Source organism: Lissotriton vulgaris, chromosome 2_1 (assembly GCF_964263255.1).
Source record: "Lissotriton vulgaris chromosome 2_1, aLisVul1.2, whole genome shotgun sequence".
NCBI lineage: Eukaryota > Metazoa > Chordata > Amphibia > Caudata > Salamandridae > Lissotriton > Lissotriton vulgaris.
In genome coordinates this window covers 266,379,914-266,393,185 of record NC_141687.1, presented here as the reverse complement: position 1 = coordinate 266,393,185, position 13,272 = coordinate 266,379,914, and the positions used below count along the sequence as shown (strand labels likewise).

Below are 13,272 nucleotides of genomic sequence, written 5' to 3'. Positions count from 1 at the left end.
TGCGGATTCAGTAGAATAATGAGCACGAAACCCAGATTGGGACGGATGAAGATATCTCACGTTCTCGACAAACGAGTTAAGCTGGGTGTTCACATGTCGTTCCAAAATTTTAGAACATGCAGGCAGCAGGGATATGGGCCTAAAATTGGCTAAGTTAGTGATGTCCGCGCCGGTCTTTTTCAACAAGGGAACAACCATGGCGTGCTTCCACTCCTGTGCCACAGTAGACTCTGTAAGAGATGTATTCAGAAGTCTCATTAGGACTCTCCGTGGCTCTCTTAGAGAGTGCCTTCTTGAGATCTCAATCGTGCGAAACGTGTAACACTGGGGGTTCAAAGTGGCAAAAATATCTACCCAAGGTACCCCCACTGCCGGAAGATGTCCTGGGCCAACCTCAGTATGTAGAGGCCATTTATGATTTTCCAGATGCCTCTAGCTAAGCTTCTTTGCTGTAGTATTCAAGGGTCCTGCCAGATGGTTCATGCTCAGGGAAAAGCCTTGATGCTCCAGCCAACTCCAGAGGCGCAGAGCTTCTTGGCCTAGGACGCCACTTCGCCTACTTGTTGCAGCACAGCATGGTGGTGTTGTCCATGAGATTCTGCCCCAGCCTCCCCTTTATACATGGCAGGAAGGCCTTCAATACCAGACAAATGTCCTGAAACCCTTACAGATTGATAAGGAGACAGGTTTCTGCCAGAGACTAAAGAACAAGTTACTTACCTTCGGTAACGATATATCTGTAAGAAACAGTAGTTCGTATTAGATTCCTTACCTTAGAATATCCCCAGGCGTCAGTCTGGATCCGGAAACTTTTACGTAGCAGTATCCCTGCGCGTCGGTAGGCGTCGTCTGCAGGCGTCGTCTGCGGCTCCGTTGGCGTCGTGCGCCGTGATGACGTCGCTGGAGTATATAGACGCCGCCTCCGCGCGCTGACGTCAGTTCTTTGCACACAGCTTTTCCGCGCCAGAACACGCAGAGCCATGTGAGAACCAACACTGGTGCCATTTGAAACTAGGGCCCTGAAAGGGATGTCCTTACCCTAGGTATCAGTTCGCAGAACGGGGAGGATGGGTGGGGCGGTAAGGAATCTAATACTAACTGCTGTTTCTTACAGATATATCGTTACCGAAGGTAAGTAACTTGTTCATCTGAAAGAAACAGGTTAGTATTAGATTCCTTACCTTAGAATAGATACCCCAGCAATACCAACCCCGGTGGTGGGTCTGCGAACCAATACAATCCTACACCAGAAAGTCCTGGAGGACAGAACGGCCAAAGAAGCCATCCCTCCGGACTGGACTGTCCAGGAAGTAGTGCCTCGCAAAAGTGTGCAGCGAGGCCCACGTAGCCGCCTGGCAAATGTCCTGCAAGGGGACTCCCCGGCCCAGGGCAGTAGTAGCCACCGTGGCCCGAGTGGAATGGGCCCTCAGCTCCTTCCGAGCCAAAGAGTAGCACGCTTTGATGCACAGAACGACCCACCGAGAGATGGTCCGTTTATGCACCGCCCGTCCTTTCTTCGCACCCACGTAGCCAACAAACAGTTGGTCATCCACCCGGAACTGGCGTGTGCGATCCATATAAAATGAAAGCGCACGTTTTGGGTCCAGACGATGGAGTCGCTCTTCATCCTTTGAAGGATGCGGAGGCGGGAAGAAGGAGGGTAAGGTGATGGACTGCCCGATGTGAAAAGCAGAGACTACTTTGGGCAGGAAAGAAGGTCTAGTTCTCAAAACCACCTTGTCTGGATGAATGGACATGAAAGGAGTTTTGACAGAAAGAGCCTGGAGCTCACTCACTCTCCTGGCAGAGGTGATGGCAACCAGGAAGGCCGTCTTTAAAGTCAGGAGACGGAGAGGACAGGAATGAAGTGGCTCAAAGGGAGCACACATAAAGAAGGTTAGAACCAAGTTCAAGTCCCACTGAGGCATCACAAACGGAACAGGTGGATACATGTGTGTGAAGCCCTTCAAGAACCTTGTTACAATAGGGGACTTGAACAAAGAAGGTTGATCAGGCAGCCTCAGAAAGGCCGAAAGGGCAGAAAGGTAGCCCTTGATAGTGCCCAGAGCAGAGCCCTGCTGGGCAAGAGAGAGAAGAAAGAGGAGAACCTCGGAAAGAGGGGCAGAAAGAGGGTCCACAGCCTTTGCTGTGCACCATGCCACAAATGTTTTCCACCGGCAGGCGTATACCGACTTTGTGGAGGAATGCCTGGCTGCCAGAATCACATCACAGACTTCAGGAGGCAAGTCAAATGGCCTCAACTGTCACCGCTCAATCTCCACGCATGGAGGTGGAGGCTGGACAGGTTCGGGTGGAGGACCGTCCCCTGCTGCTGCGACAGAAGGTCCTCCTGAAGGGGCAGGCGGATCGGGGGACCGACTGACATGCTGAGTAGCTCGGGATACCAGTACCACGAGCCCAGTCCGGAGCCACAAGGATGACTTGGGCCCGATCGCGCCTGATCTTCTTCAGCACTCTGGGCAGAAGTGGTATAGGCGGAAAGGCGTATAACAGACCGCAACTCCACTCGCACCGAAAGGCGTCGCCGTGCGAGTGCCGTCTTGGAAACTCCAACGCGCCGAACTGATGACATTGCGCGTTCTCTTCTGTGGCGAATAGATCTAACCAAGGCTCTCCCCATCGTAGAAAAAGGACTTGCACCACGTCCGAGTTCAGACGCCATTCGTGATCCAGCGAGCACCGACGGCTGAGTTCGTCCTCCCTGGCGTTCAGAGATCCCGCCAGGTGTTGAACCACCAGGGTCACTCCCTGATGTTCCAGCCACTGCCAGAGACGCAGAGCCTCTTGGCAAAGGGTCCACGACCCCACCCCGCCCTGTTTGTTGCAGTACCACATGGCGGTGGTGTTGTCCGTGAACACCTGCACTACACTCCCGCTGACAAAGGGGAGGAATACCTTCAGTGCCAGACGAATCGCCCGTAGCTCCAACAAATTTATATGGAGCCGGGACTCCGCCGGAGACCAGATGCCTCTGATCTCCGCCTCTCCCAGGTGGCCTCCCCAGCCCTGGAGGGACGCGTCCGTCACAACAGCGTGCTCCGGTTGGGGAAGGGAGAGGGATCTGCCTCTGACCCAATCGCGGTCCGTAAGCCACCACTGCAGTTGTCTCGCAGTGCCCTCTGAGATCAAGACATGGTCGGACAAGATGCCCTGATGCTGGGCCCACTGAAACTTCAGGTCCCACTGCAGAGCCCGCATCCGCCACCGGGCGTGATGCACCAGAAGGATGCAGGAAGCCATCAGCCCCAGCAGCCGCAGCGTCAACCTGACCGAAACCCGGGATAACGGCTGGAAGATGGGAATCAAAGCCTGTATATCCTGGACCCGCCGTTCCGGAGGATAAACCCGAAACTGCGCCGAGTCGAGAATCGCTCCGATGAAAAGGAGCTTTTGAGAGGGACACAGGTGTGATTTCGGCACATTGATGGAAAACCCCAGCTCGTGCAGGAGGTCTGCCGTCATCTGAAGGTGGTGGACGACTGTCTGGGGCGAGCTCGCCTTCAACAACCAGTCGTCTAGGTAGGGGAAGACTGAAACCCCTAACCTGCGCAGATGGGCTGCAACCACCGCCATCACCTTTGTGAACACCCGTGGGGCGCTTGTAAGGCCGAAGGGGAGCACGATCAACTGAAAGTGCTCTTGGCCTACCGTGAACCGCAGGTAACGCCGGTGGGCCGGCAGGACGGGGATGTGAAAATATGCATCCTGCAAGTCCAACGCTACCATCCAGTCTTGCGGGTCAAGAGCAGCCAAGACCTGAGCCAATGTCAACATCTTGAACTTCTCCTTCCGGAGGAAGCCGTTGACGTTCCTTAGGTCCAAGATAGGACGTAGGCCCCCTTTGTCCTTCTTGGGTACCAGAAAGTAGTGGGAATAGCAACCACGCCCTACTTCTGGCCCAGGAACGCGCTCGATGGCCCCCTTGGCCAAGAGGGTCGTAACTTCCTCCTTCAGAAGTGTCAAGTGGTCCCCCGACACACGGTGGTTCTGCGGTGGCATGGCTGGAGGAGTGGTCTCGAAGGGGAGGGAGTAGCCCCTCCGGACGATCTGCAGCACCCACCTGTCTGAGGTGATGGTGCGCCAGTGGGAGTGGTGATGGCGAACCCTGCCACCCACCAGCATCACATGGGCCTGAAAGCACGGACTAGGAGGATTTTGTGGCGGGGGGAGGTGTGGTCTGACCTCGCCGTTGTCCCCGACCGCCTCCACGGCGGTTTCCACGGCCGCCACCGCGTTGATAAGTTTGTTGCGGCGCGTGGCTGGCAGCACGTTAGGGACGGCCCCTTCCTTGGCCACGAAAGGAGCGAAACGAACCAGTTTGCTGGCGCTGGGTCGAGAGACCTAAGGACTTGGCCGTGACCCTGGAGTCCTTGAAGCGCTCCAGTGCGTGGTCCGCTTTGTCACCAAACAGGCGACTGCCATCAAACGGCATGTCCATCAAAGCATTCTGGACATCTGCCGAAAAGTTGGCGGATCTCAGCCAGGTGTGGCGACGAATCGCCACCGTCATGGACATCGCTCTGCCCAGCGAGTCGGTCGTATCAAGACCACACCTGATGGAGTATTTTGCTGCGTCTCGGCCTTCAATCATAACCTTGCCGAGCTTTGCCCGTACCTTTGGTGGGCATTCCGGCAGCAAGTCCGTGATCGTGTCCCACAGAGAGTGGGTGTAGCGGCCCAAGAGGCATGCGGTGTTGCAAGACCGCAGTCCCAGACTCAGGGACGAGAAGCCCTTTTTTCCATACTGGTCGTACCTCTTTGATTCCCTGTCGGGCGGGGCCGACGGGAATGCGGTCTGGGAAGTTGAGGCCTGGATCACCAGACTCTCAGGGGTGGGATGGGTGGACAGGAACTTGGGGTCATCCGTACACGGACGGTGGCGTCTGGCCACGTTCCTATCAACAGGCGAACCTGAAGCGGGCCTGGACCACGTGCCCAAAAGACCGTCAGACAAGGCCTCGTTGAACGGCAGCAGTGGCTCCTGTGGGCATGACTGCGGTTTGACGATCTCAGTGAGGATGTTAGTCCTCACGGCCGTGACGGGGAGCTCAAGGTTTAAGGCCTTGGCAGCCCTCATCAACACCACTGAATAAGCTGCCCCCTCCTCCGAAGCCACGGTAGGAGGCGAGACAAAGCCAGGGTTAGGGGATTCGTCTAGACCACTGGCGTCACCCAAGTCACCTGCCCAGTCCACATTGTACTGACATTCACGTGTCAGAGGGTCCTCAGACCCCTCCCAATCCTCTCCGTAATCTGCCTCCTCATCATATTCGGGATCAACATAGTAGACCGGCTCCCCGGGGTTCATAGGCCCCATCGGCATCGGACTCTGCGTCGGGCAACGCCGGTTCGGCTCCGTGACCGGAGTCGGAGAGGGTATGGGGGCGACGCCGCCCGGATCCGGCGCCGGAGGACCGGCGTCTTGCGGGGACGGCGTCGGGGGCAGCCCCGATGGAATCGGCGCCGGGGAGGTCGGCTGGCCAGCCGGCGTCGAACCTGAAGGCCCCTGCCGCACCGGGACCGGTGCCGTCAGCGGCGCCGGGGCCGGAGCACCCGGCGGCATCGAGGCAGGAGCACCCGACCTGCTAGGGCCCTCGGACGAGGGCACCGGGCCCGAAGGCGCCGTAGGCCCCGTCGGAGGAGACAGCTTCCTCATGGCCATGAGGAACTCCTCTATCTCCTCGGGCGTCGCGCCTTGCCCAGGGACCGTAGGGTATGGAGCAGGCCGCGCCGGCGGCTCATGCGGAGCCGCGGGGGTGGGGCCACCCGAACCCCCGGCCGCATCGCGTGAGCGTCGGGGGGAGTCGGGGGTACGATGACGACGCCCCGACTTCTTGTGTTTCCTACCTGAGGAACCAGAGGAATGGTGATGACTACCGGAGCGTTCGTGACGGCTCCACGATCTCTCCCTCGACCTCCGGCCGGACCGGGACCTCTCTCTACGCGGGGTCGACACCCGCAGCTCGAGTAGCTTGCGGGACCGCTCCCGCCTAGCTTTACTCGTCAAGGCCCGGCAATCGACACAGGCGTCCACGTCGTGGTCGGGGCCCAGGCACCGGAGGCAGAGTCGGTGATGGTCCGTGACCGACATCGTGCGGTCGCAGTCATCACAGTTCTTAAAACCAGGCATCCTACCGGCACCGTAAGAAGATATCAAAAAGATTCAAAAACTTTGGTCAAAGACCAGAGTACTGCTCTTCGGATCTACGCTAACTGGCGCGGAAAAAAGAAGAACTGACGTCAGCGCGCGGAGACGGCGTCTATATACTCCAGCGACGTCATCACGGCGCACGACGCCAACGACGGACGCGGAGCCGCAGGGGACGCCTGCAGACGACGCCTACCGACGTGCAGGGGTACTGCTACGCAAAAGTTTCCGGATCCAGACTGACGCCTGGGGATATTCTAAGGTAAGGAATCTAATACTAACCTGTTTCTTTCAGATGTCCTCCGATCCCTATCTCCTAGAGGTCACCTCCCCAACCAGGCAGTGAAGAATCGGTCAGCTCTAAGAGGGTAAGGGAGAGGGGCCTGGTACCAGTCGACATAAGGTCAAGCAGCCGCCACTGCAGACCATGGGCATCCACAGTCTGAATGACATCTGACAGGTCTACTTGGTGCAGGGTCCATTAGAACTTCGAATTCCACTGCAGAGCCTGCATATGCCACCTGGCATAGTCAACAAAGAGGAGGCTAAAAGGCCAAGATGCCTCACAGCTGCCCTCAGGGAGATCAAGGTCAGAGGCTGAAACATCAGAGTTATAGCCTGAATGTCCTGAACCCATTGCATCAGAAGGAAGATCATGAACTGCACCATATCCAGGAGAGTTCCAATAAAGGTAACCTCTGCAAATGAGTCCGGTGCAACTTCAGCTCATAGATCGTAAACCTAAAGGATTGTGGGAAGTTTGTCCTGGTCAGCAGGTTGTCTACAACTTACTGTACTAAACGCACCTTCAACAGCCAGTCATCAAGGTGGATGAAAACGGATTTCTAGACCTCTGAAGATGAGCTGTGTTCACTCACATTACTTTTAGAAAACACTTGAGGGGCACTGAAGAGGCTGAAAGGGAGCACGGCAAACTGGATATGCTCCTGACCTAACTTGAACCACAAGTAACATCTGTGGGACTGCTGGATGTGTATATGAAAATACAAATTCTGCAGGTGCAAGAACACTATCCAATCACTCGGGTCCAGGGCAGACAGAATCTGGCCAACATGAGCATTTTGAACTTTTCAATTCTGCGGAAGGTATTCAGAGAACAATCTAAGATGTGTGAAGTCCCCCAAACTTCTTAGGTATGAGGAAATAGCAAGAGTATCAACCTTCCACTACCTCTGAGTGCGGAACCCTCTCTATGGTTCCTTTGGAGAGAAACATTCGAACCTCTTGAAACCGAATTGATAGGTGTTCCTCTAAGATTCATGCTTTGGCCCTACTGTCTTTGAAACATCCAAAGGCAGAATCAGCTTTTTCACCGCGCAGGGGGTAAGCCATTGGAAGTCTTATCCATGAGAGGGGCCTGTATGTCTCTAGAGAATCCAGTAGCACACATCCATGCATGGTGATGGAGCACCACACTAGTGCCAACTGCCCTTCCCAGACAATCAGTAGCATCAAGGGCAGGCTGAATCACTTAATGAGCAACCTTGAAGCCATGCAAAGATGTCCTACAGTTTTCTGGGACTACAAGTAATTCTCGCCGGTCATGACCCATAGGTCATGCATTTATCTGCCCAACAAACAAACTGTACTCACCAACCTCAACGTTAGGCTAGCCAAAGAGACCATCAGTTCTCCAAATCCCTCAATCCTGTTAGACTCCCTATTCCAGGGAGTGATGGGAAATGCGTTGGGTTTCAATTTGCTGGTTGAAGCCTGTACAACCAGGCTCTCAGACGCAGGATATTCAGTGAGGAAATCAGGGTCACAGGGCACCGGTCTGTGATGTCTAGCCAGCTGCATTTTCACTGGTGGGCAGGAACACGGTTTTGACCAGGTGCCAGTTAAGGTGTCAGTGAGCGCCTCATTGAACGGAAAAAAGGGCTCTGATGTGGGAGGCCCAGACGAAGATTTCCACAATAACATTTGAACCTCAGTAAAGAGCAGCTGTACGTTCAAGACCTCAGCTGCATATTGAATTATCATTGCAAAAGAAGCACTCTCATACTTTGGAGGTCCACATGGTGATCTCAGACCTGTATCAGGGAAAATTTCAAGCCCACTAGCCTCTTGTAAGTCCATGTAAAAACTGTATTTATCATAACGAGGGGGTAAAACATTTCCATAACTGCCATCATCATCTGTGTGTGGTGGCAACCTCTGGTCAGAGTCAGAGCCAAAAACCATAATGGAGCATTTAAGGGCATGCCTGCTCTAATAGGAACTTAGGATTAGAATCAGGCTGGGATGGTGACTGTTGAGCTGTAGTAATTTTGTAGCACAACATCGGTTGGGATCATGATGAACACAATTTAGGGTCAGATATCGGAACCAGTGCCGGATCCTGCTCCGGACCCGTCTGTACCGACTTCAATAAGGGAGGTACTGACACAGGTCTTGGAGCCAGGGTGAATGTCTGTACCACAGCCAAGGAGGTCAGATGGAGCCATGGACAGATCCCCCAGCGGTAACCAGACTAAGGGCCCCTGCGGGACATTGGTGACCCACCGTTCTCTAGTGTGCCACCGCACACCAGAGCCGGAAGAGTGCCAAATATTTGCATCATCACCTCCATAAAAGTTTTGATATGCTGCAGCCTCACCAATGGCCCAGGGAATTCGGAGCATACCAGGACCTATTTAGGATTCTGCTCCGCAACTGGAGATCAGGGGAGGGGGATTAGACCTACTGACATTGTGATCGTACCTTCTCTTTAGATAGAGAATGGTGGGATGTGGTCAAGTCCCGCTTCACTGCAACTTTACCTTACCAGAGGACTTTGACTGCAAATTAGACCCTTGGAGCAACATCCTCGGGAGCAGGTCCACGCTCTCAACTTGGAGCAAGGTTAGTACTCATGCAAAGTCTGTGACTACTTCTTGTGCTCAGTAATGTACAGCTTTGGTTCTCGGGCCACATATTGCGTTTAGGTGCTTAAGGGCGTACTCTTCACATAACTGAAAGTTGTACCATGAGCCCAAACATGAGAGACTCACCTCATGCAGGTTTATGCCTAACATTTATTTTCTAGTCACAACATGGTTTGAAACCTGTAGGCTTAGGAGGGGACAACACACCTTACCACACTGGATGTTCTTTAGGAGTCATCAGAGGCTGGTGAAATATCAGAGCAGAGTTCCAGATTCACGTCGGAAGGTGAAGAAAGAAAGGAATACAAGTTAGCACAAAGGGGGGGCACTTGAATGCTGCTCTACTCTGTCATTTCTGGAGCAGTACAGAGAGCGTGCAGAGCTGCACAGCGCCACCTAGTAGCGAGTGGGAGTACTGCTGAAAAAGCTTCCAAATCCAATCTGGTGCTTGGGAAAAGTGAGGAATCTGCAGTTAGAAGTATCCATCAGAAAGTGATCCTAGATGCACACTTTTTAAATGCGGCAAACCGGTCTTCATGCCAGTGCTGACAAATTAATTTCTGTAGTTTACATCAGCAGACTAAAGTGAGTCATCTGCGTTTAAATGGTCTCCTTGTTAAGGAAGCTCTGGATTTCCAGTGCCATGAGGCAACTAAGGTGATGAATGATGAACTTAAGAAGAAATCACTGAAGGCCACTGGATCTCCAGCGCCATTTTGTCCTGGAGGACCCCACCAGAGCCCAGCGGCCAGCACCCGGTAGGCGGATCTTTCTCCTATGCCCGGAGGTCCCCTGGCTGTTATGTGGAGGGGGACGGGGACTACTGGAACCACTGTATCCTGGCATGGAGGGGTGTTCTGGCATGCAGGCACTATCCACAAGGATCCTTCCCTTTACTGGAGGAACTGGACTACGAGACCTGCAGCCACGATCGGCCGGCGTCCTAGAGTACCCGACCGGAGCCCGGGGGCAAGCACTGGGAAGGCACATCTTTCACCTCTGCCCCAGAGGACACCTTGCTGTTGTGTGGCGGGGATCTGAGGCTACCGGCACCACCGGATCTCTGGCGACATTTTGTAGCCGCTGATTTCTTCTGCCCTGTGACCAGCCCGGACCCCGGCCGCCATGCATGATTGCCGTTGATGCATATCTACCGCTGACGCTACTGTGGCTGCTCCCGCCATCGTCGCTATCAAGCAGCGGCTCTCTTTCCCGCAGTAACCCAATGAGGAGCCCGAATTCCAGGCTCAAGTAGAGGTCTGCCAGGAACAACTATTGAAGCGGAGAGCTGGCTCGGTCGGTCACACAGCTCGCTGCCAGTTTTTGCCCGAGCGTCAGGCGGCCAACCGAGACCAGTGAAGATCACTTTGCTGGGTCATTCAAAATGGCGGACGACATAGCGCCATCCAGGCAACTCAACATCCCACATATAGAGTCGCCGATCTTGAGTCATCCCCACCGGTATCCTCTGATGAAAGGAAAGTGTGGCAGTGTTCCACAGAGCCAGAATCAACATGGCCCTTACCTGATGGATCTTTGATGGAACTTCTGATGAACCTTTGACGACGCCCCCTGGGCAGATACCAAAACTGTTTGTACTCACCTCGATGCATGAGCTACCTTGGCCGATGCCCGGTGGAGCTGTCATATGCAGCTGGAGAGGAGTCTGGCCCTGGTTTCACCCCCTCTGCTGTCACCTACCCAGCCGGACATCTGACATTGTTTTCCCCTTTGTGTATTCCTTTTTCCTCCTCCTCCTCCTCCTCCTCCTCCTTCTCCAGTGATTCTTGGATTTAAACTGATGTAAATATGTAACCTGTAACTCGCTGTAACTCGTGTAAAGCGCTCTGATACCTCTGGGTCTAGCCAGCGCTATATAAAACGTTTCAAATAAATAAATAAAATCATAACAATCTTCAACATAGGCCCTTTTAACTAAGCTAACTCTTCAGATCGTGATTAAAATCTCCCTTGATTGCTAGTATGACATCTCAACAGTTGAAATGTACTCAAAGAGAATGGAGGTAGATGTCCAATAATTCACAGATAAGGAACATCTCTGCTCCCAAGCCAGACAAGAGAGATGTGGTTCAAAGATGACACCCTTTAGGATGTACACCATCATTACAAAGGCATTCAACTTGAATATATGCTTCCACCCTACAAGTGAACAACATTTGTTTTCATGTTCTATTATATGTAAATGTATTGTCCCATCCTCCAGAACCAGGCAGGATGGGAAAATAGTCATGCCGACATCTCGCTGTTCCAGACGTTTTAAAAGCATGTGTAATAATTCCCAAGGGATTTTTTCTTTTTTAATGTTTGAAGAAGTTTTTGAGATTACCACCACCAAAGTAATAATCAAAAAAGTATTACTGGTATCCATCTACCATGGTGATCACGTATTATTAAGAATGACAACAATGCAATTCAGGTAACTGGGAGGTGAGACAACACCAGAGCGGTTACTGATGAGTGTTTGAGCAGAGGACAGAAGTCATCAGATAGGCTCAAAGAACACAGATTAACTTTAGACTTGGAGAGCATACAAACCTACCCAACTCTGCTACGGTCAGCGGCTCTAATTGGTGTGCCCTGTTTATGACTGTTTAGCACGCTTTAGATCAATGTACTGTACAAGATCTATTTTCCCTTCCCAAAGGTGGAGATGATTCATATACCTCTTTAGAGAAAAGAAAATCACGCCTGAGAAATAAAAAAGCACTCTCCTATCCCAAACCTTTATAGTTTTTGAAGAATGTCACAACTTAACATATCATGGCAAGGTGGACATTCAGTATATTGGCCTTCTAGCTACATTGCCACAACACAAATGAATAAATATATTTGCTAAAAAAAAAAATCACAAATAAAGTGAAATTATGACGACAAAACAGAAATGAAAACCCACTGAAATTAACAAACCTGGTTAGTTCCACAATCCATAACTCGTACAATAGCCATGAAAACCATAACCCTCACACCAAATTAAATGCTTTTGATTTCACCCTTGATATGTCAAGTGAGCTTGAAAATGTCATAATTAATCTTACAGATGAGATTTCAAATCATGTTACCATTAATACTTCGAATGAGATGTCTATGAATGCAGTATTTATTTATTTCAGTATTGTGTTATTTAATGACAGTGCACTTGAACCTGTTGCACCTTATTGGAATTAATACAGTGAAGTCATACGTATTTAATCTGATGCACAAATTATTGTTTGCATTGTATTGTATTGCATTTGGTGCTCAAGTTATGATATGCTTGGTTGTTGTGCGAGTTATTGTTTGTGGAACATATCACAACTGGCTTATTTCTGTAGTTTGTTCGGTAACAATAACTTCACTTTAACAAACAGCGTTTTCTCAATTGAATTTCAGAGGTTTTTTTTAAAACATACATTTAGGTTTTATTACCAGTTCTAACCATAATTACTTTTTTTTATGTTATTCTTCTTTAAAGTTATTCCTTCCTCCTCTGCACATGGCCTTCTGATAAGAACAGCAGGAGATGGACACAGGAGCTGGCCTACCTACCACAGGCACAAAAAAACCTAGTGAGAGTGAACAAGCGAGCTCTGTAACTTGATGTGATCCACTTAAGAGTATTAGTAAGTTACCTGTGGCAAGGCCCGGATGGATGTGATTCCCTGGTCTGAACGGTTGGACTCCATTTTGTAACTTTTATTCTGATGCACTATATTTAAACACATCAGTAGGGAAAGGTCTCTGTGAAATACCTCCATTGAGAGAGATTTTCTAATAGCTGGCGCAGTTGATAAGACCAGTCCCACGGGCCAGAACTGGTTGATCACACTTTCCGTCCACACTTTGTCTATTGAGCGACCCGATGAGGTCTGAGGAACTCTAACAGGTGATACAGGAACAGAAACAGAAGAAAAAGGTGCTCCAAACTCATCACTGGAGTTGTCAAGTTCCATCTCTGCTAAGGCCTCCATTTTCTCCTGTAGTGAAAACACAAAAATGAGTTCAATTTACAGTATTTACTGACTAGACTTCTCTCTACGGATGTGGAGGAATACTCAGAATTAAAATGTTTACTTAACACTTTTGTAACCTCTTAAAAGCAGATGATTGATCTTTTTGCGCCTGGTACTCACAAAACCACTGGTTTGTGCCATGTGTAGAACAAGCATTTGCAATGCAATAGGTCTCGCATTAGGAAAGTTTGAGCTTTTGGTACTG

The 13,272-nt window shown here is 51.3% G+C and overlaps 1 protein-coding gene across 2 annotated transcripts in view; it reads right to left on the bottom strand.

The window, feature by feature from the left end:
- The window catches only part of MYO19 (myosin XIX), a 603,741-nt gene that overhangs the window by 40,376 nt on the left and 550,093 nt on the right, over positions 1 to 13,272 (bottom strand). For both annotated transcript variants that reach the window (XM_086954910.1, XM_086954911.1), the window contains one exon: positions 12,687 to 13,031. In XM_086954910.1, the coding sequence (XP_086811036.1) occupies positions 12,687 to 13,031 (345 nt within the window). The remainder of the gene's footprint in view (positions 1 to 12,686; positions 13,032 to 13,272) is intronic.